Genomic DNA, 18381 nt, shown 5'->3' with positions numbered 1-18381 from the left:
GTGTATTTTGTCCTCTTTTTAAAAGAACATGCATTTGTATCATAATCAGAAAACAAAGTAAGTGCTATATTTCAAAAAGTTAATATAAGAATTTCTAATGTGATGTTTCCAATATAGTAGCAAGACCATTAGGGCCTTTATTACTGATGCCTCAGTTTTACCTCGCTTATCTTCATATTGCTAATCCTAAGAGTCCTGACTTCGGTGGGAGGGAGGCGAGGAGGATGGGATACGGGAGCAGCGGAAGGGGGAGAGGGTGGTACGACAGCTAATCTGCCCTTCCTAGCCCGCCATATATGGAGAATTATAATATTCTCTACAAACAGAAATTTGAGTTGGTAAGTAAAAAGAGGATGTAAAGACTTCCATTTCTCTTTTCCTTTCCTTTTTGAGAGAAATGAGGGAAAGGAGATTTAAAGCCAGTGTGGAGGCATTTATCTCAGAAAAGAGGAGGTGTAGCTTTTTTTACTGTTAGTTGGAGGGAAGGAGGAAGAGATTCGTGAAGTTGTAGCTAAGTAGGTATGAGATTGGCGTACCTGGCTGGCTCGGTAGGTAGAGCATACAACTTTTTTCTTCTTTTAACGTTTATTTATTTATTTTGAGAGAGAGAGAGAGAAAATGCACACATGAGCAGGGGAGGGCCAGAGAGGGAAGGAGAGACAGAATCCCAAGAAGGCTCCACATTGTCAGCACAGGGCCCGACGTGGGGCTCAATCTCATGAACCTGTGAATTCATGACCTGAGCTGAAATCAAGAGTTGGGCTGAGCCACCCAGGTGTCCCTAGCATGTGACTCGATCTTGGGGTTGTAAGTTCGAGCCCCATGTTGGGTGTAGAGATTACTTAAAAATAAAACCTTAAAAAAAAAAAAAGTATATGCCAATAGCAGAAGGTAAACTTTAAGGAGAAGTGTACAAAGTGCTAATACAAAATATACACATATTATATATATGTGATAAACTGTGTAATATATACAATTATAAATTGCTTTGGGTATATGCGTATATATAAAAAATATAGGGGCGCCTGGGTGGCGCAGTTGGTTAAGCGTCCGACTTCAGCCAGGTCACGATCTCGCGGTCCGTGAGTTCGAGCCCCGTGTCGGGCTCTGGGCTGATGGCTCAGAGCCTGGAGCCTGTTTCCGATTCTGTGTCTCCCTCTCTCTCTGCCCCTTCCCCATTCATGCTCTCTCTCTGTCCCAAAAATAAATAAACGTTGAAAAACAAAAAAAAAATTAAAAATATATATATATATATATATATATACATACTTATATATGTATCCTAGCTTTATCTGCTTTATCAGACAGACCCAGGTTGAGAGTCTCCACACTTCAATAAACACAGTCAAGGACATGGGAAATCTTGGTGAGGGGGATAGGAGTTCTTTGTAGTAGTCTGGCAACTTTTCTTAAAGTTATTTCGGGGCGCCTGGGTGGCTCAGTCAGTTAAGTGGCCGACTTCGGCTCAGGTCATGATCTCGCGGTCCGTGAGTTCGAGCCCCGCGTCGGGCTCTGTGCTGATAGCTCGGAGCCTGGAGCCTGTTTCCGATTCTGTGGCTCCCTCTCTCTGACCCTCCCCCATTCATGCTCTGTCTCTCTCTGTCTCAAAAATAAATAAACGTTAAAAAAAAAAAAAGTTATTTCAACATAAATTATTTTTTAAATTCTTTCATAGTATACCAATTTAGGAACATAAGAATAATTCTAAGAAACTTCTAAGAAATTTAAGTTAAGTAGTCCAAAACCAGCAAATTTCTTCCTTCAAACAATTCTACTGGGTAAAGCAAAGGCATATAAGATAATAGCATTAGGTGAAATGGTAGACTGTGGTATAAGTTAAAAAAAAAATCAATTGTATTTCCACATACCAGAAATCAACAATTGGAAAATAATGCCGTTTATAATTATATTAAACACATGAAATACTTAGAGATGAATTTAACCCATGTATAAAACCTCTACACTGAGAACCACCGAACACTGGTGAAAGATATTAAAAATAGAAATATAATGTTTTTGGATCAGAAAACTTAATATTGTTAAGATATCAATTCTCTCACTATTTAACAGAATCATCAGCAAAATTGTAGGAGACTTCTGCATGAATGTTGCTGGCATCTTTATTCTTAAGACTGGAAACAACCCAAATGTCCATCAACAGGTAACCAGGTAGACAAAAAGTGGTTTATCCATATAATACTATTCAGCAAAAATAATGAACTACTGATATATGGTTGACCTTGAACAACATAGAGGTTAGGGTTGCTGACCCTCTGCACAGTCGAAAGTACATGCATAATTTTTGACTCCCCAAAAATGTACCTACTAATAGCCTACTACTGACTGGAAGCCTAAAGGATGAACATTAACTGTCGATTAACACATAGTTCGTTATGTTGTGTATACAGTATATGTATTATATACTATATTCTTAAAGTAAGCTAGAGGCAAAAATATTGGAAAATCATATGGAAGAGAAAATACATTTTCACAGTACCGTAATGTAAAAACCCACGTAAGTGGACTTGTGCAATTCAAAGAGTCAACGGTATTTGATAACATGAACAAATCTCAAAATCATCAAGCTGACTGAAAGAGGCCAGATGAAAGAGTGTATTATCATACGATTTCATTAATACAGAATTCTAGAAAATGCAAATTAACATACAGAAAAGAGACAGGTGCTTGCCTGAGCTGGGACAAGGAGGAGGACTGCAGAAGGGCATGAGGACGCTTGTGGAGGAAAAGACTTTCTGGATAGTGGAAATAAAGCATTATCTTTACTGCAGTGGTGGTGCTTTCACTACATATACAACTGGCAAAGCTCACCAAGTTATACACTTTAAATACAGGTGACTATGTAATTTATACTTCAATAAGACTCAAATTTTTAATTGATTAAAAATAATAAAAAAATAAATAATAAAAAATAACACTATACCACTAGAAACCCATGAGAATGGCTAAAATTAAAGTCTGGGGGCACCTGGTGGCTCAGTTGGTTAAGCGTCTCTTTTGTTGTTGTTGTTATTGTTTTTGATGTTTATTCATTTTTGAGAGAGACACAAAGCGCAAGCAGGAGAGGGGCAGAGAGAGAGGGAATCTGAAGCAGGCTCCAGGCTCTAAGCTGTCAACACAGATCCCGTCGTGGATCTTGAACTCATGAACCGTGAGATTATGACCTGAGCCGAAGTCGGACACCTAACCAACTGAGCCACCCAGGTGCCCCTAAGCATCTAACTCTTGATTTCAGCTCAGTTCATGATCTCACAGTTCGTGAGATCGAGCCCTGCATTGGGCTCTGCACTGACAGTGCAGAGCTTGCTTGGGATGCTCTCTCTCTCTCCCTCTCTCTGTGCCCTTTCCCTGCTTGCATGTGCATACTCTCTCTCAAAATAAATAACCGATAAAAGAAAAGTCTGATAATGCCAAGTGTTAGCAACCGGAGCTCTCATATACTGCTGGTGGGAGTATAAATGGAACAACCACTTGGGAAAGTTCGGCAGATTCTTACAATGTTAAACGTACACCTACTCAATGACAGAGCAACTCCACTTCTAGGTATTTACTCAAGAAAAATGAGAATACTGTCTACACATGGAATGGAATGGAATGTTCACAGCAGCCTTATTAATAATAGCCAAATACTGGAAACAACCCAATTGGCCATCAATAAAAGAATGGGTACACAAACTGTGGTATATTCATATAAGGAATACTACTCAGTAATAAAAAAGATGATATATTACCTTGTCTAAGAGAAGACAAAGACAAAAGTGAGCATCATGTATGATTTCATTTCTACAAAATTCTAGAAAAGGCAAACCAATCTATGTCAACAGAAAACAGATCAGAAATTGTGTGGGATTGAGTTGGGGACATGGATTAATTGCAAAGAGGCAAAAGGGAACTTTCTGGAATGTGGTGAAAATGTTCTCTATTGTGATGATTACACAGATGTGTACGTTTGTTAAACCTCAAACTATTTACTTCAATTGTATGCATATGATTGCGAGTACATTATACCTGAATAAAGTTGATTTAAAAAAAAATTTTTTTTTACAATTATTTATTTTTGAGGGGCGCCTGGGTGGCGCAGTCGGTTAAGCGTCCGACTTTAGCCGGGTCACGATCTCGCGGTCCGTGAGTTCGAGCCCCGCGTCAGGCTCTGGGCTGATGGCTCAGAGCCTGGAGCCTGTTTCTGATTCTGTGTCTCCCTCTCTCTCTGCCCCTCCCCTGTTCATGCTCTGTCTCTCTCTGTCCCAAAAATAAATAAACGTTGAAAAAATAAATAAAAAAAAAAAAAAGAAAAAGAAAAAGAAAAAAAAATTTTTTTTACAATTATTTACTTTTGAAAAGCAGAGAGTGTGAGCGGGGGAGGGGCAGAAAGAGAGGGAGACACAGAATCCGAAGCAGGCTCCAGGCTCTGAGCTGTCATCACAGAGCCCAACGCAGAGCTCGAACCCACAAACCATGAGATCATGACCTGAGCCAAAGTCAGATGCTCAACCAACTGAGCCACCCTGACGCCCCTGAATAAAGCTGATTTAAAAAAAGAAAGTGTGTATGTGTACTGACCAAAAGCAATTAGATACAAAAGAATACACACACACACACATATATATATATATATACATTTACATGAAGTTCTGAAGTTTACGTAAAGTTTTTTTTTTTTTTTTTTTTTTTAACGTTTATTTTATTTTTGGGACAGAGAGAGACAGAGCATGAACGGGGGAGGGGCAGAGAGAGAGGGAGACACAGAATCAGAAACAGGCTCCAGGCTCTGAGCCATCAGCCCAGAGCCCGACGCGGGGCTCGAACTCACGGATCGCGAGATCATGACCTGGCTGAAGTCGGACGCTTAACCGACTGCGCCACCCAGGCGCCCCTTACGTAAAGTTTTAAAACTAACAAAACTAATCCACGGCAATAGAAATCAAACTAATCAATGGTTAAGAATCAGTATAGCGGTAACCTTTTGTTGTGGTGGTAGGAATAACAGAAAAAGAGTAACCTTTCAGAGTAAAAGAAAGATTGTTAAATCTTGATATAATAATGTACTTATGAAAACTGTATGCTTAAGAATGGTGCAGTTAGGGGGCACCTGGGTAGCTCAGTCGGTTAAGCATCCAACTCTTGATTTTGGCTCACATCATGATCTCGTGGTTTGGGAGTTCAAACCCCACACTGGGCTCTGCATTGACAGCTTGGAGCCTGCTTGGGATTCTCTGTCTCCCCCTTCCTCTCTAAAAAATTAAACATTAAAAAAAAAAAAATAAGAAGGGCACCTGAGTGGCTCAGTCGGGTAAGCGTCTGACTTCGGCTCAGGTCACGATCTCATGGTTCGTGAGTTTGAGCCCTGCGTCAGGCTCTGCGCTGACAACTCAGAGCCTGGAGCCCGATTCAGATTCTGTGTCTCCCTCTGTCTGCCCCTCTGCTGCTTGCACTCTCCCGCATTGTCTCAGGGATGAATAAACATTAAAAAAGAAAAAAATAATAAGAATGATGCATTTTTAGGGGCACCTGGGTGGCTCAGTTGGTTGAATGTCCGACTCTTGATTTAGGCTCAGGCCATGATCTCACAGTGAAACTGAGAACACCACTCCTTACTGAGCATGGAGCCTGCTTAGGATTCTCTCTCTCTCCTTCTCTCTCATCCCCTTCCCCGCTCCCTCTCTCTCTCAAAATAAATAAATAAACATTAAAAAAAGAGAATGGTGCATTTTACAAATAAACAAAACAGAAACACACTCATGGACAAAGGAACAAATTGTTGGCTACCAGAGTGGGGAGGGGGAGAGGGTGGAGGCAGGAGAAATAGGGGAAGGGGATTAACAGGTACAAACTTCTACTCACAAAATAATTAAGTCACAGGAATGAAATCTACAGCATAGGGAGTATAGTCAATCAACTGTAGTAACTTTCTGTATAGTGACAAATGGTAATGAGACTTATCATGGGAATCTTTTTGTAATTTATAAAAATATCAAGTCACTACCATGTATATCTGAAACAGGATACTGTATGTCAATTATACTTCAATCAAAAAAAGATTAATGGGTGCCTGAGTGGCTCAGTCGGTTGAGAGTCTGATTCCTGATTTTGGCTCAGGTCACGATACCAGGGTCATGGGATTGAGCCCTGCATCTGGCTCTGCACTGAGCATGGAGCCTGCTTGGGAGTCTCTTTCTTTCTCTCTCTCTCTATCCCTCTGCCCCTCCATCCCTCGAAAAAAAAAAAAAGATTTGTGCATCTTAACAATACGTAATTATACCTCAGTAAGAGTGAAACAGGAAAAAATAACCTGAACCCATGATGTCCCTAAACCTGGTCTTCCACCATGCCATCCACTTGCACAGGGATACCAGAACTTGAGTGTCACCTTCACTTTCCTCTCTCCTACCCCTACCCCCCAGATCTAATTAATCATTATGGATTTTGATCTAGCAAACCAATCCAGCAGTCAGAAAAGACCTTCCCGAAATCCAAACATTTATGTGCATATTTTGTGTTTAAAACCCTCTGTTTCTTATTGTCCTTGGCAAAATGACAAATTCTCTCACACGGCCTAAAGGTGCTACGTGGGCTGGCATCCACCTCCCCAGCTTAGGCCCACATTCCTCTCACCCAAGCTCTCTGCTCAAGTCACACTAGCATTCTTTCAACCTCTCTCTTCACCATGCTCCTTCGAGCTATAGGGACTCTGCAGATTGCTCCCTCTGGCCAGAACACTGTTCCTCCCCTGGTGAACTCCTGCTCATCCTTCAGTTCAGATGTCATTTCCTCAGCAAAGCCTTTTTTGACCAGACCAAATCCATTTAATATAAACTTAATAAAACTCTGTACCTCTCCTTCTTAGCACAACTGCAATTTTTCACTTGATGGCCCAATTAATGTTTTATCACAGATTGTCTTCCCTCTAGAGTGTAAGCCTCATGAGGACAGGGAAGGTGTCTTGTTTTATTCCCCCAAATATTCCTAGTATGAAAAACAGTGCCTGGTACATAGCAGGTATTTAAAGATTTCATTTTATTTATTTTTTTGTTTTAAAGTAATCTCTACCCCCAATGTAGGGCTCAAATTCATGACCTTGAGATCAAGAGTCACGTGCTCTACCGACGAAGCCAGCCAGGCACCCTCATAGCCGGTATTTAAATATATACGGAATAAGTTCATAATCAGCTCTTTGGTGCTTTTGGTTTATTTTTCCACTATTCTATCTAGAGATGACCACAAAATGTCTGATCTTCAAATTGTGACTGTAGCACTGTCAATATTGTCATCTTTAGAAATGAACTTATTGGGATGCTTGTGTGGCTCAGTTGGTTAAGCATCCAACTCTTGGTTTCAGCTCAGGTCATGATCCCAGGGTCATGAGATCAAGCCCCACATCCGGCTCTGCACCAAGCATGGAACCTGCTTAAGATTCTCTCTCTCGGGGCGCCTGGGTGGCGCAGTCGGTTGGGCGTCCGACTTCAGCCAGGTCACGATCTCGCGGTCCGTGAGTTCGAGCCCCGCATCAGGCTCTGGGCTGATGGCTCAGAGCCTGGAGCCTGTTTCCGATTCTGTGTCTCCCTCTCTCTCTGCCCCTCCCCCGTTCATGCTCTGTCTCTCTCTGTCCCAAAAATGAATAAACGTTGAAAAAAAAAAAAAAATTTTAAGATTCTCTCTCTCTCTCCCCCTCTGCCCCTCTCCCCAACTCGTGCTCACTCTCTCTAAAAATAAATAAACTTATTAAAGGTTCAAATGATAATGTACATGCTTTCTCATCAAAGTCAAGGAAAAAATACAAAATACATTCCATAAGACATTTCAGCATTTTAAAATTTGTATTAGACTGACCTGTTTTCGTCAAAACCAAGAATAGGATCAGCTGTTTTTTGAGCTTTTCTGGTAAGAAATAAAGGAGCAACTTTCACTTTCCCTTAGAAAAATAAATAGTTAGGTTAGTATCAAAGTTTATCATCTCTACTTACCTCCAGATACTTTTCAATTATAGCTCTATCTTCTTAAACTTAAAAAAAATGAACTCTTCTCAACTTTAACAAAATTTTTAAACTTTTTAATTAAAAATTTTTCTATATAATCATCTAGTCTCCCAATAGCATTATCAGAATCTCCTGGGAATTTTTTAAACTATAGATTCCCACAATCCCCCTCCAGAGATTCTTAGTCAATATGCCTAGGGAAGGACCTAAAGATTTAAGAAAATTTTTAATTTGGGGCGCCTGGGTGGCTCAGTCAGTTGAGCAGCTGACTTCTGCTCAGGTTATGATCTCACAGCTCGTGAGTTTGAGCCCCGCGTTGGGCTCTGTGCTAACAGCTCAGCCTGGAGCCTGCTTCCGATTCTGTGTCTTCCTCTCTCTCTGCCCCTCCCCTGCTCATGCTGGTTCTCTCTGTCTCAAAAATAAATAAACATTAAAAAATTTTTTTAAAGAAAATTTTTAATTTATTCAGAAGATTTTGATTATCAGGTTTGGGAATCTCTACCTTAACTGCAGCTAAATAGAAAGAAATGCAATAACTTGAATACACACAATTACCTTTATAAAACTCTTCACTACATTATAACTTTACTTATTAAAATAGATATATGTAATATAATTGAACGTTCATATTTTAGAAGACAAGAAATTAAGTTAAAATGAGAGCAATATAATTCCTCCAAAGCATTCTAATATTCGTCACAAACATTATCAGATCTCATTACCTGGTACGTTTTTAGGATTCTTGTTAAGTTTTTTTCCTAGCACATCATTCAGACACTGAAGATTCTTCTGATTTTTCTCAGGTTGCTTTAAAGAAGCAATATCTGAATCTATTATTATTACAGAGTCCTAAGACAGAATAAGAAAAACATTTTTACCATATGTCATACAATTGAGGTTTTAAATTTCAAAAGGATTACAGTGCTAGAAGCCAGAGGTAAGATAATTATATTAGCAGCTCCATCCATCTCTTCATCAGACACTACCTGATTGATACAGAAAACATACGCTATATGTCGTGAATGACAATAGCCTGTGCTATACCACTCAAGTTCACATATCAAAGGGTGGACTTATTATTACCATGGGTTTTCTTTTTTAAAGAAGCAACCAAAAGACTTTACTCCAGACAAAAGAGTCAGTATCACTGAGCTATACAAGTTCTAGCTCTACTCTTTGAGAGCTATACATCCTATAAATGTATTAGATAAAGTCTGATATGCTTTCAGGTGGTCAGTACACATTTACTAAGCATCTACCATGTGTCAGGCAATACAGCATACACAGACAAATGCAACAAGAGTTGGCTTCAAGGTTGTACCAGGGTTTAGGGGACAGAGGGAGAGCTAGTTCAATCACAACATGGTAGGTTGAGAGCAACATTAACTAAAATACAAAAAAACTACAGAAGTTAAGTACATTTTGGGAAGGAAACTACTTGTCTTGAAGGCACCAACAAAGCTTTCAAGAGGAAGTATCAGAATGTTCGTACCATTATTCCTAATAATCAAAAAGTGGAAACAACCCAAATGTCCGTCAACTGATGAAAGGGTTAAAAAAATGTGGTATAGCCATACAAAACGGTATTATTTGGCAATAAAAAATAAATGAAATATTGATGTTACAATATGGATGAACACCAAAAACACTATGAGTGAAAGAAACCAGGCACAAAAGGCCATATGTTATATGATACCATTTATATGAAATGTCCAGAATAGGCAAATCTATACAAACAGAAAAGTAGATTAGTGGTTGCCTGGAGCTGAGGGAGGGGAGACTGGGAAGTGATAGCTAAGGGAAATAGGAGTTCTTTTTGGGGTAATGAAATATTCTAAAATTGTGGTGATGGAATCACAACTCTGTGAATATATTAAAAGCCAGTGAACTGGGCACTTTAAATAGTGAATTGTATGGTATGTGACTTATATCTCTATAATAAAGCTGGTTTTAAAAAAGAGGAGGCAGGGGTGCCTGGGTGGCTCAGTCAGCTGAGCACTGGACTTTCAGCTCAGGTCACGAACTCATGGTTCTTGAGTTCAAGCCGTGCATCGTGCTCACTGCTGTCAGCGCAGAGCCTGCTTCAACTCCTCTGTCCCCACACCCCCCATCCTTGCCCCTTCCCCACTTGCACTCTCTCAAAAATAAACATACATACATGCATACATACATACATACATACATAAGAAAAGAGGGTAGCATTTAGCAGGACTTAATGTATGAGTAGAAATTCCTCAGGTAGAAAAGAGTATTTGGTATATGCATTTCAAGCTGAGACTACAAAGTGGAAATAAAAGTTGCACCATTTGGGGAGAAAGGAATAATTCAGTGTGACTAGAGCAAAAAGTGTGTATGTGAGGAAGGAGGAAAGGGAAGAGCTAATTCAGCCTATGAAGGATCTCAAATGACATGATGAGGATGCAGACTGTATGCTTTTGCAAAAGGAGCGAAGAGCTTTTAAAACAGAAATGCAAATGATACTCTTTCCACAACCTCAGGGGTATCTTACAATTCTACCTATAACTTTATATGGCTTCCTCCTCCTTCTCCAAACAGCAGAATAGGACAGAACTCACACCAATAAATATTTCTAATACTTACTGCTGTTTCTGACAATTCCTTCCTTTCAGCAAGCGTCTGATGTCTAGATGAACGTCTTAAGGGCGTCACTATTTCTTCAGTAGTTTTTGACCTACTAATGTGTAAAGCTTTTGCTTTTTCAATCAATTGTTTTGCTTTTGATACACTTTTTGAAGCACTGCTTGCCTAAACAAAAATTTGAAAAACTTAGATCAGTGGCAAACATTTTATATTTAATAATAGGAAGAAATTATAAAAGGCAAAACTTTGGAAACAGTAGAAAGGTTAGTGGTTGCCAGGAGTTAGGTGGGGAAGGAGGGATGAACAGGCAGAGCATAGAGGATTTTTAAGCCAGTGATACGACACTATATGTATGATACTAGAATGATGGATACATGTCATTATATACTTATCTAAACTCACAGAACGTATAACACCAAGAGTGAACCTTAATGTAAACTCGGAACTCTGGGTGATAATGATCTGTCAATGCAGGTTCATCAATTGTTAAAAAATGTACTATTCTGGTATTGATAATATGGGAGGCTATGCATGTGTGGGTACAGGGAGTATATGGGAAATCTCTCTATCTTCCACTCAGTTATGCTGTGAACCTAAAACTGTTGTAAAAAATAAAATCCAGGGGCGCCTGGGTGGCTCAGTTGGTTAGGCATCCAACTGTTGATTGCGGCTCAGGTCATGATCTCATGGTTTGTGAGATGGAGCCCCATGTCAGGCCCCACGCTGACAGCATGGGGCCTACTTGGGATTTTCTCTCTCCCCCTCTCTCTGCCCCTCCCCAGCTCACTCACTCGCTCTCAAACATTAAATAATAAAATCCATTAAACATATATAAAACTATAATCATAAGTCGTATTAAAAAAGACAAAGAAATAGTTACTTAAATCTTAACCAAGGAAATTAGTGTGTCTAGTGTAATTAACATGTCTAATGTAATGTGTCTACCTTTATTTTTAACTAGAAATTTATTCAGATAAATATAATTACGTTCATGAAAAACACCCAGAGAGATGTCTATATTAGATGTCTGTATGGATTAGAATTGTTGGTTATTTCCCCACCATCTTCATGGCATCTATTTGACTTTAGTCACCTTTAGGGTGAATCCACTAGAGAGAGGCTGAAAAGGCATTAAGTATGGAAAAGAGCACTAGATAAGAAGTCTGGCCTTTAGGCCTGACTTTGCCATTGATGTACGAAGTGATCCTATGCATTTAAATATTACCTTCCAGACAACGTGCTTTCCATATTGAGTTCTACGGGTTTTTATGTTTAAAGACATCCAACAAGCAAGGTGCACAACAGTTTACATTATATGATCCCTTTTAAAAGTCACATATACCTATTTAATCATAGGAAAAAGTCTAGAAGGGCATTAATAGTTTTAATGTAACTATTAAAGTGGGTTACCCTTTGAGGAGCCTGGGTGGCTCAGTCGGCTGAGCGTCCGACTTCCACTCAGGTCATGATCTCACAGTTCATGGGTTGGAGCCCTGCGGCAGACTCTGTGCTGGCGGCATGGAGCCTGCTTTGGATTCTGTGTCTCCCTCTCCCTCTGCCCCTCCCCTGCTCACACTGTTTCTGTCTCTCCCTCTCTCTCAAAAATAAATGTTAAAAAAAAATTTTTTTAAGTGTGTTACCCCTAGAGAGTAGATAATAACTTTTCACTTTTAATTTTATATACTTCTGTTTTTAAACAAATGTTTGCTGTTTTTTAAAACCTTCAAAATGTTTTTAAAAAAATATTGAAAAGCATAGGCATGGATATTCAAAATATATGTAAGAAGGTTAGGAAAACAAAGATTCTGTATAGTAGAATCTTCTTCTATAGTAGAATCTTCTGTATAGTAGAGTGATAGATTTCTGTTGTTCTGCTAGCAAAATTTTTGGCAGGCTGATGAACCTTATTAAGTTCGTATTCAAAATAATCCACCTAAATTTAAATGGATAACTCAATTACTGAAATAAAGTGTTACACAAAAAGATATGTTTTAGTGAATGTGAAAAAAGCATACACATACACATTTTGGCAAGTAATTCTGCCGTTACTTGAAATTAGTTTTTTTTTTTTTTCTAATAGTTTTTTTTTTCTTTCCTGATAAAAGTTCTTAAAGGTTCGTGTTTATAGGGCTGCCTGGGGGGATCAGTCGGTTAAGTGTCTGACTCTTGATTTTGGCTCAGGCCATGATCTTGTGGTCATGGGATCGAGCCCCGTGTCCAGGCTCTGAACTGAACGTGGTGTCATGTCTGCTTAAGATTCTCTCTCCCTCCACCCCTCTCCCCTGCTCGTGCTCTCTTGCTATTAAAAAAACTAAAATAATTTTTTAAAGTTCATGTTTATACAGAAAACAGAAAAATAAAGTTAAAACCATCAATAATCCTATCACCTCAAAAACAGTCATATCCACCCATCCTCCCAGCCTTACTTGGTTACCCCTGACAACACCAGGAACTTCATTGCTGATGGCACCCTACATTCTCCCTGTTTGTCAGCCTCTAGTCCCAGCCACCCAGCTTGGCTTCCACTGCACGTCACTTCATCCACTCTGAAAAATGTTCTCACCTCCTTTGGCTCCACTGTCCTTCAAAACAGGGATAAATATTTACTTTATGACATTAATGACGAGTACTAAGCATAGTGCCTGGAATGTGATAAGCAGTCAAAAAAAATGACAGCTGTTAAGTAACAATGAAAGAGATAACAACTTTCTGTAGCAGTGCCATTCACCCAAGGATTATATCAGAATCACCTTACGGGCATAGTGAACCCACACATACCTGTGCCTACACCCTGGAGAGAATCCAATTCTCTCAAGGTGTGGATACGCAGATTATTTTTAAAAGCAGCTAAATTATTCTTATATATCCTACCTTTCCCTTTAGGGTAAACGTTTTCAACCGGGGGGGGGGGGGTGATGTGCGATTCTTTTTTTTCCTTCCCAGGGATATTTGCAATGTGTGGAGACATTTTTGGTTGTCATAACCAGGGGAGCTGGACAGCGACTCATATGTCATGGGTAGAGGCCTAAGTTATTGCTAAACATCCTACAATGCACGAGTCCCCTATAACAAATGAATTATCCAGCCCAAAATATCAATAGTACAAGGGTTTTCAGACCTGTCCCAGAGTTACAGACCCTACTTTTTAGCCTCTGATCTATAGAAATAAACCAAAAATTGAATCATAACCTATAAGCAGCCTTAAGGAAAATGACTAACTGTAACTCTTACCAAGAAAAGTTTTTCTAAGCAAATTATACTGTCCTTATCAATTGCTTTCATCTCACAATAAGATATGTTGACCACTTAATAAACTAACTAGAGAAACAGAAAAATAGTGAGTAATAACATATGCTATAGTTAATATAACCAATCTATAAAATATGTGAATATTCTTTTGGCACATTACTTCTAATAGTAGCTGTTGTTTTAGGAAACGGAATACCCGAATATTCCAATTACCTTTCTAGTCTGAGAAGTAAAATCTCCATCGGTTGCTTCATATTTCTCACATCTTTTTTTAGATTTCTTCTTAGATTTTTTGGGAGTACTAATTCTGGTGAATTTCATTCTGGGAATAAAAAAGATATTCAGAAGCGTTTCATGATTATGTGTAAGAGTTAATTAAGTATAGAAAAGAACCACCTAGGGCTTCAATTTCTGGACAGTTCTTAAAAACAAAAATACTCCCTACATTAGTTTCAAACTACTGATCAAAAGTAAGCCAAACTCAAACTCTTAAAAAATATAAAATGTTTCTTTCTAGAAATCGTAAAATTACCTCTTAAGATCACTCTTTCATTGACCAAAACCAGCATGCAAGTATATACCTCATACGATATGGCTGTTTCCCAAGAAATAAAGCTCTGACTTATTTTTAACCTCATGTTTATTAGATGCAGAGAATTCAGAGATTAGCAACTATGATGAGTAAAAGTTAGAACTCATCTAAAATACATCTAGGAGGCACCTGGGTGGCTCAGTGAGTTAAGCTTCTGACTTCAGCTCACGTCATGATCTCATGGTTTGTGAGTTTGAGCCCCACATGGGGCTCTCTGCTATCAGGGCAGACCTGCTTGGGATCCTATGTCTCCCCACCCCCACTCCACTCCGCCCCTCTCCCCCTTAAAAACAAACACTAAAAAAATAAATGAAATACAACTATAATTCTTCTGAAATCATGCCTGACCTTAAATTAAATGTGAAAAACAAGCATTTTTGAAACTGTTTTGTGCCTTATAAATCAGGTATTCTAGAAAAAAATGATACTCTCCAATGCTTCAAGCATTTTCCTTCCCAACTAATATATGGAGAACACTTAGAACTTCAGAATAGAAACAAAACTTTACCTAATAGGGCTCTCTGAGTCAGAAGAGACTGTTATTAATTCTGCCGTATATAAGCTATGCTTTTCTGGTAAGGTGGCTGCTTTTGGAGTGGAAGCCTTTATTGGACTATCATCTTCAGAATCAGTACTTCTAATGACCATTGCGGTAGGGGTGCTGCTGGTTCTTACAGATCTTCTGCTTGACCTGGGTGTGGAAACATTTTCCAGACTGTCTTCGGTTTCGGTTTTACAATGTATGACCTTATCATTAATGGGTACGCTAGTTTTTCTTGAAGACTTCTTGTTATACGGAGAGGAAATCTTTAGAGGGTCTTCCCCAATAAGATTTTCACTGCTAAATAATGTGTTTTTGAAAACTTCCGTTTTCTTTTGTCTTAAACTCCTTCTAAGCCTATTTTGACTCTGTTTACCCTTAAAGGAAAAAGTTGTTCCTTTCTTTTGAGTACTTCCCTGTCTACTTTCACCTGGAGTAGCACCAGTATCTAACATCTTCTTACCCTTTTTCTTCAGCTTTTTACTTTTCTCTTTAGGAAAAGTTCCTTTGTCAGTATGTGACTGTGAATTGCCATAATTTGAAATCATTTGAATATTAGCATTGTCCATGATTTTTTTAGAATTACCGTCTCTTCCTTCGTCATTCAAAGATTTTTCATTGAGTTCTTTCTGCTTATCGGAAGACTTTCGCACTCCATTTTTAAGCGCATCCGATGCTGGCTGCCTAAATGCTTTCATAAACTGTTGTCTTTCTTCTAGAGTGCATTTCGGCTTTGAGGCTTCGGAACTTCCAGCTTCCAGCACTGCCAACTCTAATTCTTCCTCCTGTATGACAACGTTCGATTTTCTTTTCTGAACAGTCTGTTCATTCTCAGGATCTGACAGGCTATTTTCTGTTTCCAACTGCTTTTGTTTCAAGAAAATTGAGGGTATTTTCCGGGTCTTTTTGGGGGGAATAGGGTGAACCTGTGCAAGAACGGTAACTGTCTTGGAGCGTATGTGTTGGGAAATTTCACAGGTTTCTGGGTCACTCATACTACCGCTTTTGACTATATCTTCAACAGTTTCAGAAGGAATACAAATCGCCACTGTAGAGTCTGGTAGGTCTACTTTATTTTCCTTGTGACTTTTCAAAAATTCCTCGTAGGAGACAGTTATTGTCCTATCCTTTAAGCAGGCTGGTTTAGCTATATCACCCCTAGAGTCTGCACAGTCTGCAGGACTGTCCATCTCATCAGCTAGGGAAGGCACTCTCTCCTTCCTGTCTTTACCATCTTTTTGAAGGAGACTTATTTCTTCTGCCAATGGTAAGCTTTCAGACAGATCTATTATATCTCTGTGCTTCCTTTTCCTCATTTTTTTGCAATCATTTTTTGTGATTCCTTGCTTAGGATTTACTCTCTTGGAGCTTTTTATGGAGGTCCTAGTGCTTGACTGTTTTTTGACATCTTGAATACTTTCTGCAAGTACCTCTACACGTTTCTTGCAGAGTGAAACAGAAGTACTACTTTCCGCAAAATCATTATTTAGACCGGAGTCTTCTTTGCTATCGTCACTGTTAATTTCAATTGGAGATTCATTTTCAGCTTTAATATTATTTAGTCGATGAGATAAATTAACTCTCTTTCCTCTCTTCTTGAACTCTATATGTGAGAACACTCCCAACGGTATTTTACAGTCTTTGCCACCGTCAGCAGGCAATGGTGGCAATGATTTTATCTTGCACTCTTTTGCTGATTGTGTCTTCTCATTTGTGGGGGACGTCTTTCTAAAATAATTCAGAATATTACTGGATTTGGGTGGAGAGAACACACTGTCTCCAGTCTTCCCTGTTGGTGATAAATATTTTGTAATTGTTTTGCAGGAAGATCTGTCATCATCTTTCCTTCGCTTTTTGCACGCCTATCAATTTAAAAGAAAAAGAAAGCACTTATGTCAAGCAAGATAATACAAAACATAAATTTTAAACATGGATCTAATATTTTACCTAATTGGATAAAAAAAGGAAGGCTCCATTAGGTAACAAACATGATATATATTAGAAAAAAGAGGGGTGTCTGAGTGCCTCAGTCAGTTAAGCAAATGACTTGAGCTCAGGTCATGATCTCGCGGTTCGGGAGGTGACAGCTCTGAGCCAGGAGCCTGTTTCGGTTTCTGTGTCTCCCTCTCTCTCTGCCCCTCCCCTATTCGCATTCTCTCCCTCTCTCTCTCAAAAATAATCCAAAAAAAAATGTTTTAAAGCAAAAAGAGCTTTAAAATTAAACCTACGTTCAAATCTCAATGTTACATCACAAGCCATACACTTATAACTTGTGTATTTTACTTTATATATATTATACTTGAAAAAAAAGTTTCAAGGCCACTATACTTATGTACAAATGTGTTAATTTCTATTGGTCTCTGTTTACAACCTTTGAATACTAGCACCTACCCCACAAAATTTGTAATGAACACCATACATGAAAATATATGAAGTCTGCATGGTAGAACCTCTACAAATATTAACTCCATTCCCTTTTCACTTTTTTAGTTAAAAACAAATTATCCTATCTCTAAGAAACATGCACACAGTGAACAAACCTAGCATCCCAAAATTTACTAATCAAGTAAAAATTCTGAAGGACACTTACGACAAATAAAATTTTCCAATGTTTTAATGTGTTTTATTTATTTATTTATTTATTTATTTATTTTTTGGGGGGGGGGGGGGACCGCCCATGCACACACACTCTCAAAAAATAAATAAACAAGGGGCTCCTGGGTGGCTCAGTCGGTTAAATGTCCGACTTCGGCTCAAGTCATGATCTCGCCGTCCGTGAGTTCGAGCCCCGCGTCAGGCTCTGTGCTGACAGCTCAGAGCCTGGAGCCTGTTTCAGATTCTGTGTCTCCCTCTCTCTCTGACCTTCCCCGGTTCATGCTCTGTCTCTCTCTGTCTCAAAAATAAATAAACGTTAAAAAAATTAAAAAATAAAAAATAAATAAATAAACTTAAAAAAAAAATCTTGGGGCATCTGGGTGGCTTAGTCACTTAAGCATCCAACTTGGGTTCAGGTCATGATCTCACTGTTTGTGGATTCGAGCCCTGCATTGGGCTCTGTGCTGACAGCTCAGAGCCTGGAGCCTGCTTCAGATTCTGTGTCTTCCTCTCTCTCTCTGTCCCTCCCCATCCCCCTTGCAAAAATAAACATTAAAAATAAATTAATTTATCAAATAAAATCTTAAAAAATTAAGTAATGAATGGGGAATTATACTTCAAGAAAATTAAAAGCTATCATAAAGCAGGGGCGCCTGGATGGCTCAGTCAGTTGATCTCACACTTCATGGGTTCCAGCCCCACATCAGGCTCTATGCCAACAGCTCAGAGCCTAGATCCTGCTTCGAATTCTGTGTCTCCTTCTCTCTCTGCTCCTCCCCTGCTTGTGCTCTCTCTCTCTCTCTCAAAAATAA

The 18381-nt window shown here is 39.0% G+C and overlaps 1 protein-coding gene across 3 annotated transcripts in view; it reads right to left on the bottom strand.

Moving 5' to 3' along the window:
- ATAD5 (ATPase family AAA domain containing 5) overlaps window positions 1–18381 on the bottom strand; it is a 47885-nt gene that overhangs the window by 26878 nt on the left and 2626 nt on the right. For all 3 annotated transcript variants that reach the window (XM_045488035.1, XM_045488036.1, XM_045488037.1), the window contains exons 2-6: window positions 14942–16836; window positions 14055–14163; window positions 10593–10757; window positions 8714–8840; window positions 7846–7927 (exon numbers count right to left, since the gene is read on the bottom strand). In XM_045488035.1, coding sequence (XP_045343991.1) covers window positions 7846–7927; window positions 8714–8840; window positions 10593–10757; window positions 14055–14163; window positions 14942–16836 — 2378 coding nt within the window. The remainder of the gene's footprint in view (window positions 1–7845; window positions 7928–8713; window positions 8841–10592; window positions 10758–14054; window positions 14164–14941; window positions 16837–18381) is intronic.

This window comes from Leopardus geoffroyi, chromosome E1 (genome assembly GCF_018350155.1).
Source record: "Leopardus geoffroyi isolate Oge1 chromosome E1, O.geoffroyi_Oge1_pat1.0, whole genome shotgun sequence".
NCBI classification, from domain to species: domain Eukaryota; kingdom Metazoa; phylum Chordata; class Mammalia; order Carnivora; family Felidae; genus Leopardus; species Leopardus geoffroyi.
The sequence above is the reverse complement of the archived record's forward strand: the minus strand, read 5'-3'. Positions and strand labels throughout refer to the sequence as shown.